Source organism: Salmo salar, chromosome 01, assembly GCF_965601325.2.
Source record: "Salmo salar chromosome 01, fSalSal1, whole genome shotgun sequence".
Classification (NCBI taxonomy): Eukaryota; Metazoa; Chordata; class Actinopteri; order Salmoniformes; family Salmonidae; genus Salmo; species Salmo salar.
In genome coordinates this window covers 166,807,135-166,826,541 of record NC_138291.1, presented here as the reverse complement: position 1 = coordinate 166,826,541, position 19,407 = coordinate 166,807,135, and the positions used below count along the sequence as shown (strand labels likewise).

General features: G+C 42.1%; 2 protein-coding genes across 4 annotated transcripts in view; one reads left to right on the top strand and one right to left on the bottom strand.

Moving 5' to 3' along the window:
* The window catches only part of LOC106569158 (lipoxygenase homology domain-containing protein 1), a 47,008-nt gene extending 46,054 nt beyond the window's left edge, over nucleotides 1–954 (top strand). The window contains exon 41 of the mRNA XM_014140204.3: nucleotides 54–954. Coding sequence (XP_013995679.1) covers nucleotides 54–534 — 481 coding nt within the window. The 3' untranslated portion in view covers nucleotides 535–954. The remainder of the gene's footprint in view (nucleotides 1–53) is intronic.
* Nucleotides 955–1,236: 282 nt separating this feature from the next.
* LOC106569393 (E3 ubiquitin-protein ligase ARK2C) lies at nucleotides 1,237–18,202 on the bottom strand. 3 transcript variants are annotated; one of them, XM_014140726.3, is made up of 8 exons: nucleotides 18,029–18,202; nucleotides 8,283–8,580; nucleotides 7,990–8,115; nucleotides 7,669–7,801; nucleotides 7,340–7,444; nucleotides 6,362–6,457; nucleotides 5,442–5,545; nucleotides 1,237–5,281 (listed from the first exon to the last, which is right to left on the bottom strand). In XM_014140726.3, the coding sequence occupies exons 1-8, from the start codon at nucleotides 18,087–18,089 to the stop codon at nucleotides 5,164–5,166; spliced, it is 1,041 nt and encodes a 346-aa protein (XP_013996201.3). In that variant the 5' UTR covers nucleotides 18,090–18,202; the 3' UTR covers nucleotides 1,237–5,163. The 3 variants fall into 3 exon arrangements, with proteins under 3 accessions (XP_013996201.3, XP_082812095.1, XP_082812097.1); XM_082955969.1 differs by having other exon boundaries at nucleotides 6,362–6,454; XM_082955971.1 differs by lacking the exon at nucleotides 18,029–18,202 and adding an exon at nucleotides 9,125–9,220.
* Nucleotides 18,203–19,407: the final 1,205 nt, after the last annotated feature.

Here is a 19,407-nt window from a genome sequence, read left to right as displayed (position 1 = left end):
CCAGGAGTTTTGTGTCTTGTGGAAGAGACAATCATTCTCCTTCTCTATCCCAGGTTCATATTCATCTGCAACGCCCTGATCCCCCTCTCCCCGAAGAGGGACGAGTTTGTGACCATCGAGTGCACCAAGGCAATCGAGAGCTTCGCCAGCAAAGCCCGCAGCCTGGTGCCCGTCAAGTACGAGATCATCCTCATCACGGGGGACGAGAAGGGGGCAGGCACCGACGCCAATGTCTTCATCACCATCTACGGCTCCAACGGTGACTCGGGCCGCCGGTCGCTACGTCAGAAGTTCCGCAACCTGTTTGAGCGTGGCCAGACGGACCGCTTCCTGTTAGAGATGTTGGACATGGGTGAGCTGCTGAGGGTATGTGTGGAGCACGACAACACCCGCCTCAGCCCCGGCTGGCTGCTGGACCGCGTGGAGGTCACCAACACGGCCAACGGTGTCACCACCATCTTCCTGTGTGGAAAGTGGCTGGACACCAAGAAGGCGGACAGACAGATCTTCAGGGTCCTCTACCCAAAGTACTAAAGACCTCATATTGAGACTTCTCCACTATATGAAAACGTATGTTAAGCCTCAGGACTTGCACAGCAGAGGATAGAGGCCTCGCCGTGTGTTGGACCCAAGCAACTCTGTAATGGAGAGATTCAAACTCTTTGAATGGAGTTTGGATGTGGGCAACAGTTTCATTGTTTTATTTTATTACCTCTATATGGTCATGATCTCAGGAAAGGAAAATGTTTATATATTTATTATTACATTTCTAGAATATCTTATAGTTTAGCTTTATTGCATTACTACCAACGTTTATGGTTAACACACAATAGGGTCATAAGACCAGGTAACATGATTGTGCCACTATTTTAAAAGTACCCATTATCAGGAATGGCATGTTGCTCAGCTGCTTGGTTGTAAATTAAGTTTTATAAAAGAGTATACTATTTTGTACTGCTTATTCCAAAACACTTTTTGTTTTTCAAAACTGCTTTTTAAGATTGCGGTTTGACTGATTTCGATTACCTTGTGAAGGCAGACTCAGAAAACAAATCAAAAGAGGATTGTCAGCCTCATCAGGATGGAGATCATGTGTCTCATTCTCAATGAAAGCTTTTTGTAGGGATTCTTTTTTTCATCCTTCTCCTCTAACTTCAAAGAGTCATAACTGGCCTTAATTGTAGGGACACAAGGTAACTTCTACTCACGCACTCACAAACACCAGATTTATACACCTTCCATTTTATCCAATTTATTACAAAAAGAACACATACAAAAAGGATAATATACCAGCCTTGAAATAAAATGTAAATGAAAAAAAAACATAACAGTTTGGGTTTAGCGATGCAACTTTTAAAATCATTATTATTAGTAGTAATAAATAAAGTACAAAATTCCACCAAATGTGAATCTAACATTTACACAATATGCTCATCCAGCTCATCAACACACTCATCATTAATGAGCTATTGCTTTAATATTAATGATAAATAGTTATATTCTCCGATAAAATCTCCTATATTGAAAAACATTGCGCCGTCACGGCTAAACAGCAGACCTTATACAAAGATGGCGGCAGCCCTATCACTGGCACTTTTTGGGATATTTTCTCTTTCCTTCAGTTTTTCAGATGCAAGCAGCAGCAAAATTAATTCTGTAATATTCTTTGTATATCTACAAATATTTTCACCATATACTTATATACCATTGAGAATATATTCAAACCTGAGAAAAACATGCATTTTTAGTAAGGTTGTGCTTTAAGAGATCCTCTGTCTGTTCTTGTTAAACATAGAGGATTGTGATAGGAAACATTGGATGGGTTCTGAGTGGAGGGAAGGATGGACGGTAAGACAAAATAATAAAGAAAAGGAAGAGAGGGAACGGAAAGGCAGGAAAAGAGGGAATAATAAGAATAATTAGTGTAGCGCAGATGAACACAGTGAAACATTTTCACAAAGATTTTGGTCAAATATTTCCTTAATTTGTATAATAGATAAAGTAAATATTTCAAAAGGTATTACTAGATTAGGTCAAGGTTTAACTAAAAAAGATGGAGAGAAATGTCTATTTCCGAATACTCCTAAAATGCTGCTTTCTTTATTCTCATAAGGTATCCACAGATCTATTTGGTTAGTGAAAGCAATACGACGCTGACCACGCCACCTTGAAGTTCCCACACTCCACTTATGGGGGCTAACGTCATATTTCCTTCACCTTGCAGGTTGGTCAATGGTGACAATGAGAAGTGAGAGAGGAGGGAATAAGGAAGGAAAGACAACATTATACAGCATTTGAACATAGCCTACAGTTCATCATGGTGCCCGTGTAATGCAGGAGTAAGACCTCCAGATAAATATGTACCCAGTTCAGGCATGATGGCTTTCCAGTAACTGAGCGTAGGAGTTTGTGGGGCTCGGTAACAAAAATAGCTACAATCATAAGGAAATATCTCAACACTAGAAGCGAGGCACTTGTTGGGCTCAAAACTACAAGATATTTGGAAAAGAGGGAAGGAGAAATATCCCAACACAGAAAAGGAACATGCTTTTTTTAAAAGAAAGAATGGAGAGAGGGATGAGAGGCAGATAACTGGAAATGACAAAGTATACAATAATAATAACAATATATCTACGATCGTAACTGCTTTATGCCAGTGAGAGGGTTCCCATGTTAAAACTAAGAGTGCAAAACAAGACAAATTACAAACTTAAAAACATTTCACTCCATTGCAGTTTGTCCACTATATCACAGCATAGGGATCAGAGAAAATTGCATTGAATGGAATGTAACCAAGATATCCACAGCACCACTATCCACAGCACCACATGAGAAGAGCAGGCTCGACAGTTCAGCCCGGGACAGTAAACATAACACAGCCGGCTCGGGGAGAGAGATCAAACAGCAGGTCTTTTTAGTTTAGTTTCTTCAGGAAAAATACAACTGCATGCGAAGCATTCCCATTGAATTAAAACAATGCAAAAATGCAAAAAAGAGGTAATCGTTCGATTTTTTTTAAACCATTTTGTGTTATATCTAAATAAATAAATGATTCAATTGCAAAAAAAAAAACGATATAAAATTAAATACGTACCCACGATATCTACAGTTAGTAATAAATAATGATTGTTAAATACTTAAGGCATCTCAACTGACAACACCCTGTGTAAACTATCAAAACTTCCCATAAAAAACTAGACTAAAGGAGGAGTCAGTATCAACACTGGCAGTGCACAGGACAGTTAGGGTCAGTCCCAATCCGTCACAACTCATCCTTCAGTCTACAGGGCATTTAGGGTCTGTCCTAATACTTCACATCAAGTCCTCAATGCATAGTACAGGACCTGTGCCAATCCTTAAAAACCTATGTAGTGTTCATGCACATTGACTCAGACATAACATAGCAACAAAACAAAACAACACACAATATCAACATTTAAAGAGTTGGTTTTTTTCTTCACAAAAAGTGTTCTTTGACCGTTATTTTGGTCCTCATTTTGACCCCAGCCCAGTCCTGTCCATATGCACTGTGGGGAGGATACTGCCCCCATCACACAACATTCTACATTGTTGTTCTAGCAATACAGCATAGCAACCAGCATAGCAACCACAAGGGGAGATCTGACACATAAAAACAAGTTCAACACACAAGCTCCTCACTCAGTCCAAAACAGTGCGCGTTTATACCTAAATATACGGAAACCAACACAAATGCAATAACAAAAAGAGGTTGTTGCTATATCTATCACATGTGCTTGTTCTTTAGGCAATAAGGTAAACAATAGGATTCCATTTTGTTTGCCACCAAAAAGGGACAGTATGAACACACGCTACAGGTCAGAGACAGCCACTGACACCGTGCTCCCTTCTTCTTTGTTTGTTTGTGTTGAGTTGATAATCACAGCTCAGATTAACTAAGTCATGCACAGACAACACCCTCCTCTGCCCTCCATTTTTTATTTGAACGCTAACACGACAGCCCAAGCCAACATTGAAACATGCATTTCACTACACTGCTCAGCCTTAACACCTGCGACAGGAGGGGATGGCACAGAGTCACTGTTTCCAGGGCAGCTAACACTTCTGCTTAACCAGAAGGCCCCACATCTCACTCAGTCACTGCAGTGCATGATGGGGTTAGGTCCTACTACATAAAAAAAAGAAAATCCTTATTTGGCTTTGTATTCTACAAGCACTCCAATCAAATCACTGTTAAGCTAACTTCTATATTACCCTTTAACCCTTAACACACACTTGAACCTGCACTTTAAGTTTGTCACGCACGCGCAAGCATTGGTTAAACATACACTGAAACCCACACACTGGGGCAGAACACACACATTGCGGCGGGTCAAGCAATACCATAACACATTTGGTTAAAAACACTCACTAACCTTTGTATTTACTCAAAAACACACGCCACCCCATGCATTGGGGCAGGCCGACATGACAGCAGTGAAATAGTTGTATTTTGTCCGAACACTGATGGCAGCATCAGTCCCAAGCAAATGTACAACTACTGTATTGCAAAAAGTAGAAGCTGGGTGAGATCTGAACACTCAGTCCCCCTCTTATAACAAAGTGAGGGGTCAAAATACCACTGTGTCTGACGCTGCTACTGTACTACCACAAATGATCTGTAGGCAAACATGGCGACAGGGCTTTTAAGTGGTTGATTAGCTTCCTGTTGTGGCAGAATAAGCAGTGTGTGTGTATGTGGCAGGCTGGCTGGCAAGTGGGGTTGTGTGCTTTTCACTCTGTACATTAATGTCATGGCTTTAAGAACATGCTACAAAGACACAGGAAACACACCTGCCTCCCCTAACTACAACAACAGCAACGACACCCAACCACCAGCAAGCAACTAGTAAACCCTGTGTGCGCATGTGTATATAGTATGTAATGTATGTGTGAGTGTTTACATGTCTTTTTGCTGGGGATGTGCTTTTATTGAGAGAGAGTCAGTCTCCGGTCTCTCGTGCAGTAAGTAATCCTGGATTGGCTCAGTAAAGCGTGAGTCAGAGAGGGCGATGATGTCACGTGACGACTGGAGACATTTGGCAAAGCACCCATGTTGGGAGAGGCAGGGCCGAGTGGAAGGGAGCAGGATCCACGCCAGGGTGATTGACAGCAGCCAGACCGTCAGGCTCCACCCCTGGGACATCAGCTGTCTGGGTGGAGCTGCGTCTCGATGTCCACGCGGCAGATTGGACACTTCCTGCTGGTCGCCAGCCACTGGTCCACACAGCCCTGGTGGAAGAGGTGCATGCAGGGTAACCGCCTGGACAGGTGAGACAGGAGAGAAAAGGAAGAAGGTCAATCGTCTGGTCGTCAACTCACACACTGAAAGAGAAAATATACAGTATGCACATCACACTTGTTCAGAGTGTTCTTTGAATTTGATAGGCTCCAATAGGTTAAGTGTTGCAGACATTCATTACCTGACGTCCTCTGCCTCCTCCAGCATCGACAGGCAGATGGTACATTTCTCATCCACATCAGTCTCCTCGCCCTCCTCGCCAATCTTCATATCCAGAGGCTTCCTCTGTGGACCAATCAAATGACATATCCAGATTAGAATCAGACAGGGTCAAGAGTTTTCAAAGAGACCACTAAGGCTTCAGAAGTAAGCAACATTGCCTTTTAAAACTTTGAGTTTGTATACAGTACCGGAGGTGATTTGGAATCATGCGCTCATGCAGCAGTAGCACTTTGAGACTTGTAAGTCCTCAGACCTTGAAGATGTCCTCTCGGTCTAATGGTTAAGATATTCAATTCCCACTGGTTACATTTACAATATACAGGTAACTGTAAAAATAAAGGAAACACCAACATAAAGTGTCTTAATAGGGCGTTGGGTCACACGAGCCACAACAGCATCAATGCACCTTGGTATAGATTCTATAAGTGTCTGGAACTCTACTGGGGGGATGCGACCCCATTCGTCGATGAGAAATTCCATCAAGTTTTGTTGATGGTGGTGGAAAACACTGTCTCAGGTGCCGCTCCAGAATCTCCCATTAGTGTTCATTTCGGTTGAGATCGGGTGACAGATGGCCGTGGCATATAGTTTACTTCGTTTTCATGCTCATCCAACCATTTGGTGACCACTCGTGCCCTGTGGATTGGGGCATAGCCATGGTAGCCAAAATAATGGCCTGCCCAGCATTTGTATACATTACCCTAAGCATAATGGAATGTTAATTGCTTAATTAACTCGGGAACCACACCTGTGTGGAAGCACCTGCTTTCAATATACTTTGTATCCCTCATTTACTCAAGTGTTTCCATTATTTTGGCAGTTGCCTGTAGCTCCACTTGTGTGTGTGTATATTTCTAAATCAGAGAGCTGCCTCCTCACCTTCTTGTATTTGTGTGGGAAGGTGAATCTCTCTATGGTGGTCTGAACCGCTCCCCTACTGACACTTCCCAACCTGTCTTCAAGCTGCAACAGCTCCTAGGGCACAGGAGAGCAAGGCTTTAGACAGATAACGTCACTACACCTCTGCAAATAGCAACCGGTCAGCACTGGTATGACTAGGGTAACAGAATTAAATCATGCCATTAAAGCTTAACCATAAAAACAAGTATAGTATCCATGTGTAACACAAGCAATAGCATTAATATTTACTGAACAAAAATATAAACGCAACATGTAAAAAGTGTTGGTCCCATGTGTCATGAGCTGAAATAAAAGATCCCAGAAATGTTCCATATAGACAAAAAGCGTATTTCTCTCCAATTTTGTGCACAAATTTGTTTACAAACCTGTTAGTGAGCATTTCTCCTTTGCTAAAATAATCCATCCACCTGACAGGCGTGGCATATCAAAAATCTGATTAAACAGCATGAACATTACACAGGAGCACCTTGTGCTGGGAACAATAAAAGGCCACTCTAAAATATGCAGTTTTGTCACACAAGAATGCCACAGATGTCTCATGTTTTGAGGGAGCGTGCAATTGACATGCTGACTGCAGGAATGTCCACCAGAGCTGGTGGCAGATAATTTAATGTTAATTTCTCTACCATAAGCTGCCTCCAATGTCGTTTTAGTGATTATGGCAGTAGGCCCAACTGGCCTCACATGACTGGGCAGTGGGCTTGGCTCCCAAGTGGGTGAGCCTATGCCGTGCCAGGCCCACCCATGACTGCGCCCATGCCCAGTCATGTGAAATCCATAGATTAGGGCCTAATAAATGATTATTATTTAAATTGATTGATTTCCTTATATGAACTGTAACTCAGTAAAATCTTTGAAATGGTTGCTTGTTGCGTTTATATTTTTGTTCAGTATACTGTAGATATTGGTCAAATTGATATAGAGATGGACATTTACCTCATAGCTCTCTCGTACAGCGGAAGCGTGGCGTGAGGGGTTGAGGCCCTGCAGAGCCAACAGGTGAAGCTGGGGGTACGGGTAGTTTCTGATCTCATGCACAACCTGTCAAACACAAAAAAGAAGACACTACGGTCATCAACAGTTAACAGAACTCTGTTGGACAACACAGGACCAAGCACCGAATCACTGATGGAGGAACAGACAGAAAGGCAGACATCACACAGAGAGTCTGAACAACACAGCCACTAAACAGTCAACATAGACAAGCAGAACAACAAAAGAACAAAGCAGAGACCAACCACAACAGCCAACAGTCATGAAAGTACCACTTGTGCAGACGAGGTGTTCCTGGGAAAGTGGTGCATTCTAGGGGATGCCGCCAGGTAATGCTGATAGTGCTGTGGAAGCTGCTGGAGCTGGTACTGATGGTGAGAGAGGCCAGCGTCCACACTAAGGTCCCTACGAACAGACACAAAGAGAGGAGAGAGGACAAAGACCTAGATTAACATCAACACAGAGTAAAATGATCACCCCTACAGGCAGGGGGAGAGACATAAACCAACAACACTAATGCCAGACAGATGGAGGAATGAAACAATGACTTATCGTCTCCAAGGCTCCCCGTTTAATTTCAAACCGTGACTCACCAGTCTGTGCCCTCGGCCAGGTAGCGCGGCTGCTGGCTGATTGGCTGGGGGATGTGGATGGGAGGGGAGTAGTCGTACCCCGAGCGGAGTCTGTGAGGGTTCAGAGGAACGCGCTCTAGAGTTCGTCTGCACAGAGGAGGCATTTCCACACATTAGCATATGGAAATTGGAGGGGGTGTAGTGTTCTAGTGTCTGGCCATCTCAGTGACTCAGAGGGGGATGAGTGAAAGAAACAGACAAAACATGCCTGTAAATGTGAGTCCAACGGAACATGCAAGTGTGTGTGGTGGTACCTGGGGTGTGGGAGGATCCTGCGGTGCTGCGCCTCTAGAAGCTGCTGCTGGATGAGGTATTGCTGGTGTAAGGCCTGAGGTAGGAACGGAGGCCCAGTAACGTCCTGGAACTGATGGGGGGCCGGCAGGGGCGGAGGGTGGTGGGGGGCCGGGGGCTGGTGAGGGGCCAGGCCAGTCTGGGGGGGTTGGCTGGTGTGACCCAAGGGGAACTCAGCTGAGATGGGCGCCTGAGGGGCCCCTAGGTGGAAGTGTCGGCACGAGGTAGCATGGCTGTGCTGATGCCTGGTGAATTGTGCCCCTGCAGGAGACAAGTACACCCAATCAGGATTCAGAGGAAGTTGGCCCCAACCAATCAAGACAGAGAAGACACTCTGCCATCAGAAGATTGGTGTCTCCCTATCATATCCACACAGAGCGATCAACCAATCAGCCAAGAGAACACACTCACCCAATCAGACAAGACACCAGAGAGAGTAGACAGAGTGATCACACCAAATCAGTCAGATAGTAGAGGGAGTCATCTGTCACACTCAATTAAACGTCACACAGACCAACTACACAGACAGCTCTAACAGGCAGCACAATCACACAATCAGACAAGGTAAAATAACAAAATCGAATAACAGAGAGCAATTACAGTCAGACAAAGAGACAGGCAGACAGATCATAGACGGAAACCACAACCACACACACAGACAGACAGACATCAAACAGTCAGAACAGAGACAGACACCAATCGGAAACAGTCAGAAACAGACACAACAGAGATCACTCACAACAGTCATGCAGATCAATCACCCACGTCATACAAATCACCCACACACGTCATACATATCACTCACACACGTCATCATGTATAACTCTGTTGTTTGATTTTGTCGCACTGCTTTGCTTTATCTTGGCCAGGTCGCAGTTGTAAATGAGAACTTGTTCTGGCCTACCTGGTTAAATAAAATAAATAAAAATGCATATCACTCACACAGTGAGAAAACAGAAAGCGACCTCACCCAGGAAGACAGAACACAAAAGAGATGAAAGAGCAGAAAGACCATAGAGCGACCTCTAAGCTCCAGAGAGAGCCCAACTGTCCTGCTCATTTCCTGTCGTTCTACAGGGTCAGCTGGGAGCGAAGGGGTACACTGGGCACGATGACTGCCGTTTTGTTTTGTGGATTGAATCTCTGCTTCTGATAATATCAGCTAGGTTAGATTTTGAGGTTTGATGCAGACTTTTGTTTAAGTGGGTTTGTATAATGAATAAGTACCCTGGTTTTAAATTGGACCTGAGCATAAGATAACAAACGTAAGATTCTTGTGCCGAGTTCCCATGAATGGTGGCTGCACATAATGAACGTAAGATTCTCGTGCAATTTTAAAATGTTCTTTAGCATGCTACTTATTCAGAGCCACTGTTGAACATCATATATAATCTACCTGCCTCTATGTTAAAATAATATATTTGATTGTCACATAAACTGGATAGGTGCAGTGAAAAGTTTTGTTTTGCAGGGTCATCTATAGTAGTACAGCGCCCCTGGAACAAATTAGGGTTAAGTGCCTTGCTCAAGGGCAGAGACAGATTTTTCACCTTGTCGTCTCAGGTATTCAAAACATTGACGTTTCGGTTAGTGGCCCAACTCTCTAACTGCTAGGCTTCCTGCTGAGCGATGTAACTGTTGCACTACCATTAGACCTATGCGCACTAGGCCTACAGGTCTCTCATTATGGAGCCTGGCATTATAGGATCAACTGCTAAAACCACCAGCCGTTAGGGCTGTGGGGTGCGGTTCAATAATCTAAAGTGGTTTCCTCTCCTTGTCTTCATTTGCGCTGTAGTTGGTAATGTGGCCAGACGGAATACACTCCTGAGAGAGGCACATGACAGCACCCCTGAAGTTTGCAAAAAGGCACATGAAAGACAGATCACAAGGCAAAAGATTCTCTGGTCTGTTGAGACAAAAAACTAACTCTTTGGCCTGAATGCAAAGCCCTACGTCTTAGGGCTGGGCGGTATAGCGTATTTTACAATATACCGGTATTAATGTATGGACCGGTTTGGGTTTTTACTTTACCTTATAACTTTTTTAATGTATTTTTTTTTTTTAATGTGATATGTCGTGTGTAAGTCCATTTCTATAGTTTACTTCACTACTTGAGCACTCTTTCTCCATGCCGCTTCCACACAGACCAAGCCCCTTCCAGTCTGCATGGTCAATGCAGCACATGTGACAACGATGCTGGTTCACTTAGCTTCTTAATTTAAATCCACTAGCGTTCTATATTTACACTATTAGTTTGTGTTTCTTACATCTGCAAACAGCTAGTTTGACTTTTCCTAGCAAGTTGGACCTAAATATTTTTGGCCTCTAATGCTAATCGCTAGTTAGCTGGCTAGCTAGCTAATAAATGTGCTGCGTCAGCGCAAACGTAATAAGCTATACAGCCTGATAATACCAGTGCTGGTGTAGACCCAAATAAGCATGTTGTTTGTGCAACAGTATCTACTAAATCAAAGAGGAATATGCAAAGCATTAATGTTAGCAACATGAAGTAGCTAAGAGAAAACAAAATGTAGCCTAAGATTATAGGGTCCCCTAGGAAACAAACACTTTGGTTCCTACCCTGTGACAATAACTCCGTGGCATTTCAATTAGTTGGCATGTCAAACGCTGTATTCAAAATGCTCACTATTATATTCTAACTATAGAATTAGAATATTCATTATATTTCTATGATTCTAAAAGTTCACCCAAATGTTGTGCTCTAAATCGCAAATCAAATCACAATTGCAACAGTGCAGCCCTACGTGGCAGTGTGGAAATGATCTCAAATGATTGCAGGGAATGCAGAAATGTATGAAAATGCTGAAAATTATTTTAGGTTTAAGTTTAATTTAACAGTATAAAACAAATCAGAACGGAGAAAAACCTATTGAAATCACTTACAATGTATGTGTTGCCAACCTAGGGTCACGCACCACTCATAAAGCAAAAAATAAATAAATAAACATTTCAAAAATGGTCAATATATATTTTTTTTTATTACAATACAGTGATATAATATTTTGATCATATCGCCCAGCCCTACTATGTCTGGAGAAAACCAGGCACAGCTCTTCACCCGTCTAACACCATCCCTACCGTGAAACATGGTGATAGCAGCATCATGCTATGGGGATGCTTTTCAGTGGCAGGGACTGGGAGACTAGTAAGGATAGAGGGAACAATGAATGGAGCTAAATCTGTTGAGATCTGTTATCAGAGTGCAAACAGACTGGGGCGAAGATTTACGTTCCAACAGGACAATGAATCCAAGCATACAGTCAAAGCAACGCTGTAATGGATTCAGAACAAGAACGTGAAAGTCCTTGAGTGGCACAGGAAAATCCCAGACTTGAATCCTATTGAAAATCTGTGGAAAGACTTGGAAGATTGCTGTTCACTGCCACTCCCCATCTAACTTTACAGAGATTGAGAAATTCTGCTAGGAAGAAATGGGAGAAAATCCCCAAATCCAGATGTGTAAAGCTGATAGACATACCCAAGATGACTCAAAGCTGGAATCGCCACCCAAGGTGCTTCTACAAAGTATTGACTCAGTGGTGTGAATACATTTGTAAATTAAATGTTTCTGTATTTAATTTTCAATAAATTTGCTAACATTTTTCAAAAACATGTTTTCACTTTGTCATTATGGGGTATTGTGTGTAGATGGGTGGGAAGAAAAATCTATTTAATCAATTTAGAATTCAGGCTGTAACAACAAAAAGTGGAATAAGTCAAGGTGTATGAACTTTCTAAAGGCACTGTATATTCCTCATGTACCAACAATGGGTTAGGGCTGCCTCTCGGTCTATGGAAGGAGGAGTAGTGAGTGAAGCGCTGTCCAACCTGCTGAATCAGCATGGTGCTGGGTCGCAGCCAAACAATCAATATCCATTACGCCCAGAGGAGGGAAGTGTGGGGAGGGGGAGGCACTGCAGCTGCTCCTTCAACTCCTGTTATAGTCTCCAGTTATAGTCTACCAGCTGTCTGTGCGGGGGGACAGACACCAAGGTCTGGGGGGGTTGGGATGGCTCTCCTCTTTCAGACATGCAGGCAGGCCTCATGTGAAAAGCACAAACCCACAGACTGACTATGAATGGCCAGGCTCCATGTATAGACATCTTTACTGCCATCCTAGTTAAAGTAAGCTGTGTTTTTTTTTTTTTTTTACTGTATTACTGTGATAAAATGCTACTACTAAAATCCATAATGATAAAAAGTGGCTTGTAAAACAGCTATGCAATGTTGTTCTAATTTGATGCAGAGACAAGAGCGTAATCATCATCTTTACTGTTTGGAAGGGAATTTCCACTAGCACTGCCTTTGTAATGTTTAAAAAATATATAAAATAATGTATGTAACCTTCATTTAACTAGGCAAGTCAGTTAGGAACAAATTCTTATTTACAATGACGGCTACCGGGGTACAGTGGGTTAACTGCCTTGTTCAGGAGCAGAACGACAGATTTTTATCATGTCAGCTCAGGGATTCGATCCAGCAACCTTTTGGTTACTGGCCCAACACTAACCACTAGGCTACCTGCATTACATGTCTACGTAATGATTACGATAAGCAAAGGTTCTAAACGCTCTATGGGTTCATGTTTAGCTGATGATTACATATTTTGTAAGAAATTACACTTATTTAAATACATTTCTTTGATACAGTGGTTATTCAATTATAATCCGGAGGGTACTTCAGGTCAACTCTAAATTTGGTCATCATTCCTTTTTTCCCTTTCCACATCATAGCCTACGTAATTCAAGGCAGTGTGACTGTTCCAAGTCACAAACCGAGGAGACAGATTCTGCTTGGTTATTCTTTTGCTACAGTAGATATTGCCTTGAGACATAGGAACCCCACTGAACCTCAGATCCGTAAGAGGAGAAATTGTGTTTGCTGGCTGAGGAAGTAGAGCAGAAAAAAAAATGTTGGCTTCTGGATTTGGTGGACCACAGGATGCCGTTTCAAGGCATTTTCACTCCGTTCTGTCGCAATGCTTTACGTCACTGTTGTGCAAAGATACAGGGACCCCAATAACAAATGGGTTAAACAGACCCTAATAACAAAGAAGAAACATAATCATATCGCTTTTTCCCCCCATATAGGCAGTTAACCCACTGTTCCCCGGAAGGCCATCATTGTAAATAAGAATTTGTTCTTAACTGACTTACCTAGTTAAATAAAAATGTTAAAGAACAAGAACAAGGTGGAAACTATCAGTGCTATGATGATTCTAATCATAAATGGACCATAGAAGGACTATAAAATAGCATATCAAATAGGCCTTATTTGGCACACATTGCACCTCTCACAGCATCTGCAGCATAGTCTCTCTCTGCACATAACTCTCTCAGCGCTGAGCTCGGGCTGTAAAATCTCCTGACTGGTGCATATCTGAGCTTTCAGCCCCTCCAGAGCAGCATGTGCACACATACAGCCCCTCCCCACAGTGCGGCATGTCTCCCCCGTTTGACTGACAGGCATGTAGCCCTGCCCACCCATGACTGCAGCAGTCTGACCCGGCTGTCTCTGCAGTTTTATAATCACTGCTACTACTCTCCCCAACATAATCCCCATCTACACTACACACCCCATTCCATCGGTAGCATGAGCATCCCATTACTTTACAACGCATGAATAGGGGAGGGGGCGAGGTAATGTGTAGGCTAAGCAGTGCAGTAGCTATCAACCAATCCTGAAGGATTTAGTATGTCGGCCTATCCGGCAGTATGAAATTGGTTTGAGGGGGTAGCTAAGAAAAAACCTTATGCATATAAATAACCCAAAAGATTCACAAGTCATTATGGATAGGTGTCCCGTGCTTAGTAAAGTATAGTAAAATAAGGCACTCGTATTAATCAGTGGTATGTGTACTATTTCATCTCATGATTAGAATGCAAATGTAAAACAAAATATAAAGCAGCTGCTTGCATGGAACACTACAGCAGTGTTGAATAACGAATGCCATTGACTGCCTAATATGACCTTGTAAGTCTTTGAAGAATAAGGCGCTGACAATAGCCTTTACCTGCGTGCTCTAGGTAGGAAGCTATGAACCTTAGCCGGACCTCTTAGTACAAGCAACTGTCATAGAAAGCCTCTCCTCACAAGAACATGAGATAGCTGTGATGTGTAGTCCCAACTAGCTATCTTAAGATGAATGCACTAATCGTAAGTTGCTCTGGATAAGATCATCAGCTAAATGACTGTAAAATGTAATGAAGGCGTTCTTGAGTATGCATGAAAAGTTTACTGTAAATTGTATTGATATGTTCAAATCCACTTGGAATACAGTTTGATTCAATGTGCTTTAAAAAAAACAAAATACAGGCATAGAGAAAGTTGTTTTGCTAATTGAGTTATGTTTGCTGCTGATTGATCTAGGTCATCTAAACAGCTAGGTGCCATTCCATAATGAACCAAAGGAGAATATGCATATATGTCAAGGTAAAGAAGCGGCGAAGTATTGTTGTCAATATAAACCTTTTACTTGCTAGTTTTGAGATATAGGCTAGCCTATAAGTTTATTGTTTTATAAAGCAATTAAATGTAACATTCAAATGCCCTGTGTTTACCCACTCTGTATAGTTATTGAATGGCTGGTGCCACTTCTGTCAAGACACTTTTCAAGAACAACATAGTAAACAGAACTGACATAGCATTTATATCAGTGTTTAATGTTGTGTGTTATGTAGAGGGACTTCAAGGTGCGTATTCAGCCTCATAACAAAACCCCAAATCTCCCATCCTGGTCAGTATCTGAAAGACACCAATTCAAGACTAATATTTTACAAAAAACGTAAAGCCAAATTCATCAGTTGCGTGTGACACTATGCATAATAGGGAATAATACTTTCGTAACCCGATAGCAACAATGTTAACTCTACTAAAACCGAGACAGGCGGAAAGGATGAAAAGAGGAGCAAGTTTTGGTCACTACTACTATAGTATACAAGCAATGTTGACAAGAGACCGTTAAATACAGATGGAATGTGTATTGATTGGGGGGGGGGGGGGGGGGGGGGGGGGGGGGTTGACTGTATGGTTCCTACATTAATCACTGCCTCCCATGGCTCAGTCAAAATTAATTTTCACAGCAGGACAAGAGATTTGGCTGTCCCATATCCTATGATTGGGACTCGGGAGAGAGCAGCACCTTAAAGTGCCTCCGCAAAGAGAGAGATGAGAGCACTGAGAGATAGAGGGGGGACTGCCTCAGTGACAGCACGGTGGGGTGGAAACACACATGGAAATCAGCAAAAAGCACACTGAAGGTTAGGAAAAATACTAGAAGTCTTTATTGGAAAATATTAGTATGTGTGGCACTGTGTGATAATAGTAATAATGCAACTACATGCAAATAATGACCAAAGGCAAGGCCTGACCATGCTCTGTAGGATTAACAGAACAGAAGCAGCATCCAATGAGTAGATGTGTATGCTACAGCACATTTCAGTACAGCAGGGACATCTCTACACAAAGATTACATTGGAATCTGCTGTTCAATGTGAAAACATAAACAGAATTTAAAAAATGATCATGCATTAGGTTCTAATACAAGAACATAAGGTAGAGAGAAAGCACAACCAAAGAATAAAGACACTTTGATTCTAAAAGGAGTTCTACAGCAGTGCAGGATATACACATCCCTGTAAAATGGATAGCATTATGTGGAGGTGTGTAAGATACTGGGGAGTTTGGCATGATAGTGAATCACAAAGCAAATTTTAAACGGCGAGTCGAGTTAAGTCTCGTAGATTCGCAGTGACAAACTAAATGGGTTAATTAAATAACAAGAAACAATGGCTCGTACACATGGTTAGGATTACGACTAGCCGTTTAGCCACTAGAACAGGTGCAGTGGACCATCAAAGGTGGCAATTTCAGATCGTTTGAGAAATAAAGACACGCAAATTAGAATGCAGATATATTGCAGCCAGTTACTGTCCAATTGGTTTAAATGTGATTAGGATGATAGCATTTGGGAGGGGGAATGAATGTGATTTATGTTTCAAACAGGCTATCAGATATGGAAGTGGTACAATGCACCTTTGATTGAAGGGGGATGACTGGAGACAGCTATCCACAAGTTCTATCAAGCCTGGCTATAATCGAATCGGGGCCAAGGAGTCAAAATGTATCCACTTTACAGAAATTTACAGCAGAATGTAGTCTATCCACACTGAATGGGAAAATCACAACGACATTTTGTAGTAATAGGCCTAATGCTACAATGGATTATGTACTAAAGAGCAACATGACAGTTTAAATAAAGACAAACTGTTTTTTAGAGAAGGTGTTATTCTTTAGTCTGTTACACAGAAGGATACGGTATGAGTGGGAGAACTCGGGTTTTAATGCCAATGTCGTCTTCAGATGGAAAGAGGAAATGAAGAAGAAGGGGTTCACAATACAGCTAGATGCAGAGAACAGGCAGAGGCTACGGCAGACAGCAGCAGATGATCGTTAGCTACACAATGAAGGGGGACAAAGGTCTGAGAAATGCGGAATGTAGCGCCAGCCTCGATACTATGGAACAGGAAAAAAGAACACAAATAAAAGCACAATGAAATCATTGGTGCTACTGCATGTATTTTAAAATGCACGTTCATATTAGTATCATTATATAATCAGCACAGATAGTTTTTTGCTGCATATGGAGGATGTTATTTTGGTCAATTTGGGTAGTATGGTTTGCAATCGAGCAAAACAAAAGGCGGTCAGTTGTGCTCATGTTTTTCATTGAACATATTGCTAGATAGTCTCAAAATAGAGATGGGGTTTGGTTTCGAGTTTGAGACAAGAAAAAAAACAATTTTCCAAACCTACGGGATAGTGTTTTTGACCGTACTATATGTTCCTAATAAGAAAACGCGTCGTAGGCGGCATCATATTTTAACCCACCTGACCAGCTCCTATTTCCACGTTCAATTAGTCATTTTAGGGCGTTAATCGCATAATTACAAATGTATATAAATGAGGGATTTAGAAAGCCGATATTAAAAAATTACAGCTTCAGCCAATAACACATCTAGCTACACAACAGATTCGTTGAAGATAATTAGCTAACCCCACACACCATGTTGTCGAGGCTCGCCTACACCAAAATGGATAAACAATTGATGTCATGTTCGCTAACCAGATGTTTGGTCAGATTAAAAACACACAGTTGTTACAGTATTAGTAGAGGGTGCAAAATATAATTAACCGTTAGAGTGGGACAAATTGGGAGAAACGACGCCACTAGCTAGTTAGCTAATGTTACATCCAAAATGACGGTATTCTACTGACTACTCGCGCGTCTATAACCAAAATATTAGCCTGTCCAGATAAACTAGCTAGCTGTCTTGTTTAACTAGTTACCATTTTGTTTAGTTGGCTTGAGAGGATAACGTTTGACAATAAGTGCAATCTAGAACGGATGGCAAAACAACGTTACTAATTCGTTATAACTGTATTAGCTACATAGCTAGCTATTTTGCATGTCGTTTGACATGGTTCGATTACAACCTTCACTGCAAACCTGGATTTTATTCGCTCGAGCGCAGCTGTCTGGCTTGCTCAGCAGCTAGCTTTCTGGCCAGCTAGCATTATTAGCTTGGCCATTGCAGATGACAGCTAGTTAGCTTTAATATTTACATATATATATATATAGGAACGAGAAGAGACAAAAATGGATAGAATAAATAAATAACTTTACCTCTATTTCTTACAGAGCCAAATACGGGAAGAACCAAATATCCGACATGTACTAACACCATCCTGGCTCCCTTTGTTGTATCACTAGCCTGTGAGACAGATGGTCCATGGAAATGGTCCCTTCCAATCCCTGCACATTCAAACCGGATAGCCTTCTTAGCTGCATCGCAGACAAAGACAGAATGAACCAATCAATGAACACCTCTGTTCGGAAGCCTCTTCATGTGGCACCCGGGACAGCCAATCAGATTAGCGACCAGTCTTTCGCAAATAAGGAGAACGTTTTATCGACGCCCACTCTAGTCTATCAAACTCAGATCCAGTGTTGAATATCATTGCATTTATTTCATACCAATACACCTTACTGTGAAAAATGTACAGATTTTGCCATGTTCCTATACCCCAGGACTTCTTTGTTGTAGGTATATTGTAAGCAAGGCTATGACAGAAGGATAAAATGTCATGCCATGGCATCCTGGCTAGACTCAAGTCTGCACCACCAGAATTAAGACAGGAGCTGAGCAGAGGTGTATACTGCAATGCAGGATCAATGAGTTAGCGAGATAACTTTGATTAAGCAACCAGAAATAACAATTGATTTTATGGTACATAAAAAAAGCTACATTTAGATATGTATTTTTGTTTTTTAAATCAATCAGACCATGCCCATTTCCATCCTATATCAGAATATTTAGGCAAGTTAGCTGCTTTGTAGTATACCCCTCAGGTCTGACATGGGAACAGATGGAGACGGGAGGTGGAGGGGTCATTAAACTCAGCCCCATATGTCACTCTCTACTCAGTGGCAACCCTTAGGCCGCCTAGCCTACCACGATCCCTATATAATCACCTCTGGTCTTACACAAAGGATCCTAAGCTCTGCTACTGCACCCCCAGCTGTCCATTGTCTCTCTAGGCCTTTATGGAGGTCATGCTCCAGCGTTGGATCTCATTTACACGTAAAATTCATATCATATTGACTGAACAACACTTTCACATTCCCGCTATCAAACTGACCCTTCATTTAGTGTGACACCAGTAGTCACACAGGTCATATGGATCAAATCAGCAAAAAAAGGGTTAACCCTTCCTATGCATTGTTCCCCAATGAGAGGTTTGGTTGATTGTGTATTCTTGGTACAAAATATGAATATTCAGACACACAAATAGCACTTACACTGATCTCCAAATTCTGATTGTAATAAAATCCCCATCACATAGCTATCATCTATATATAAAAAAGGGTAGACCTGCACACAGAGTCAAGCCATGACATATTCGTAGAATACTGTGTGTAGGCTACGATGTTATGCAGTGACATCTCAGTAGTCCTCCAGCAGGCAGCAGCTACCAGAAGTGAACTCAACCCTATTTCCATAC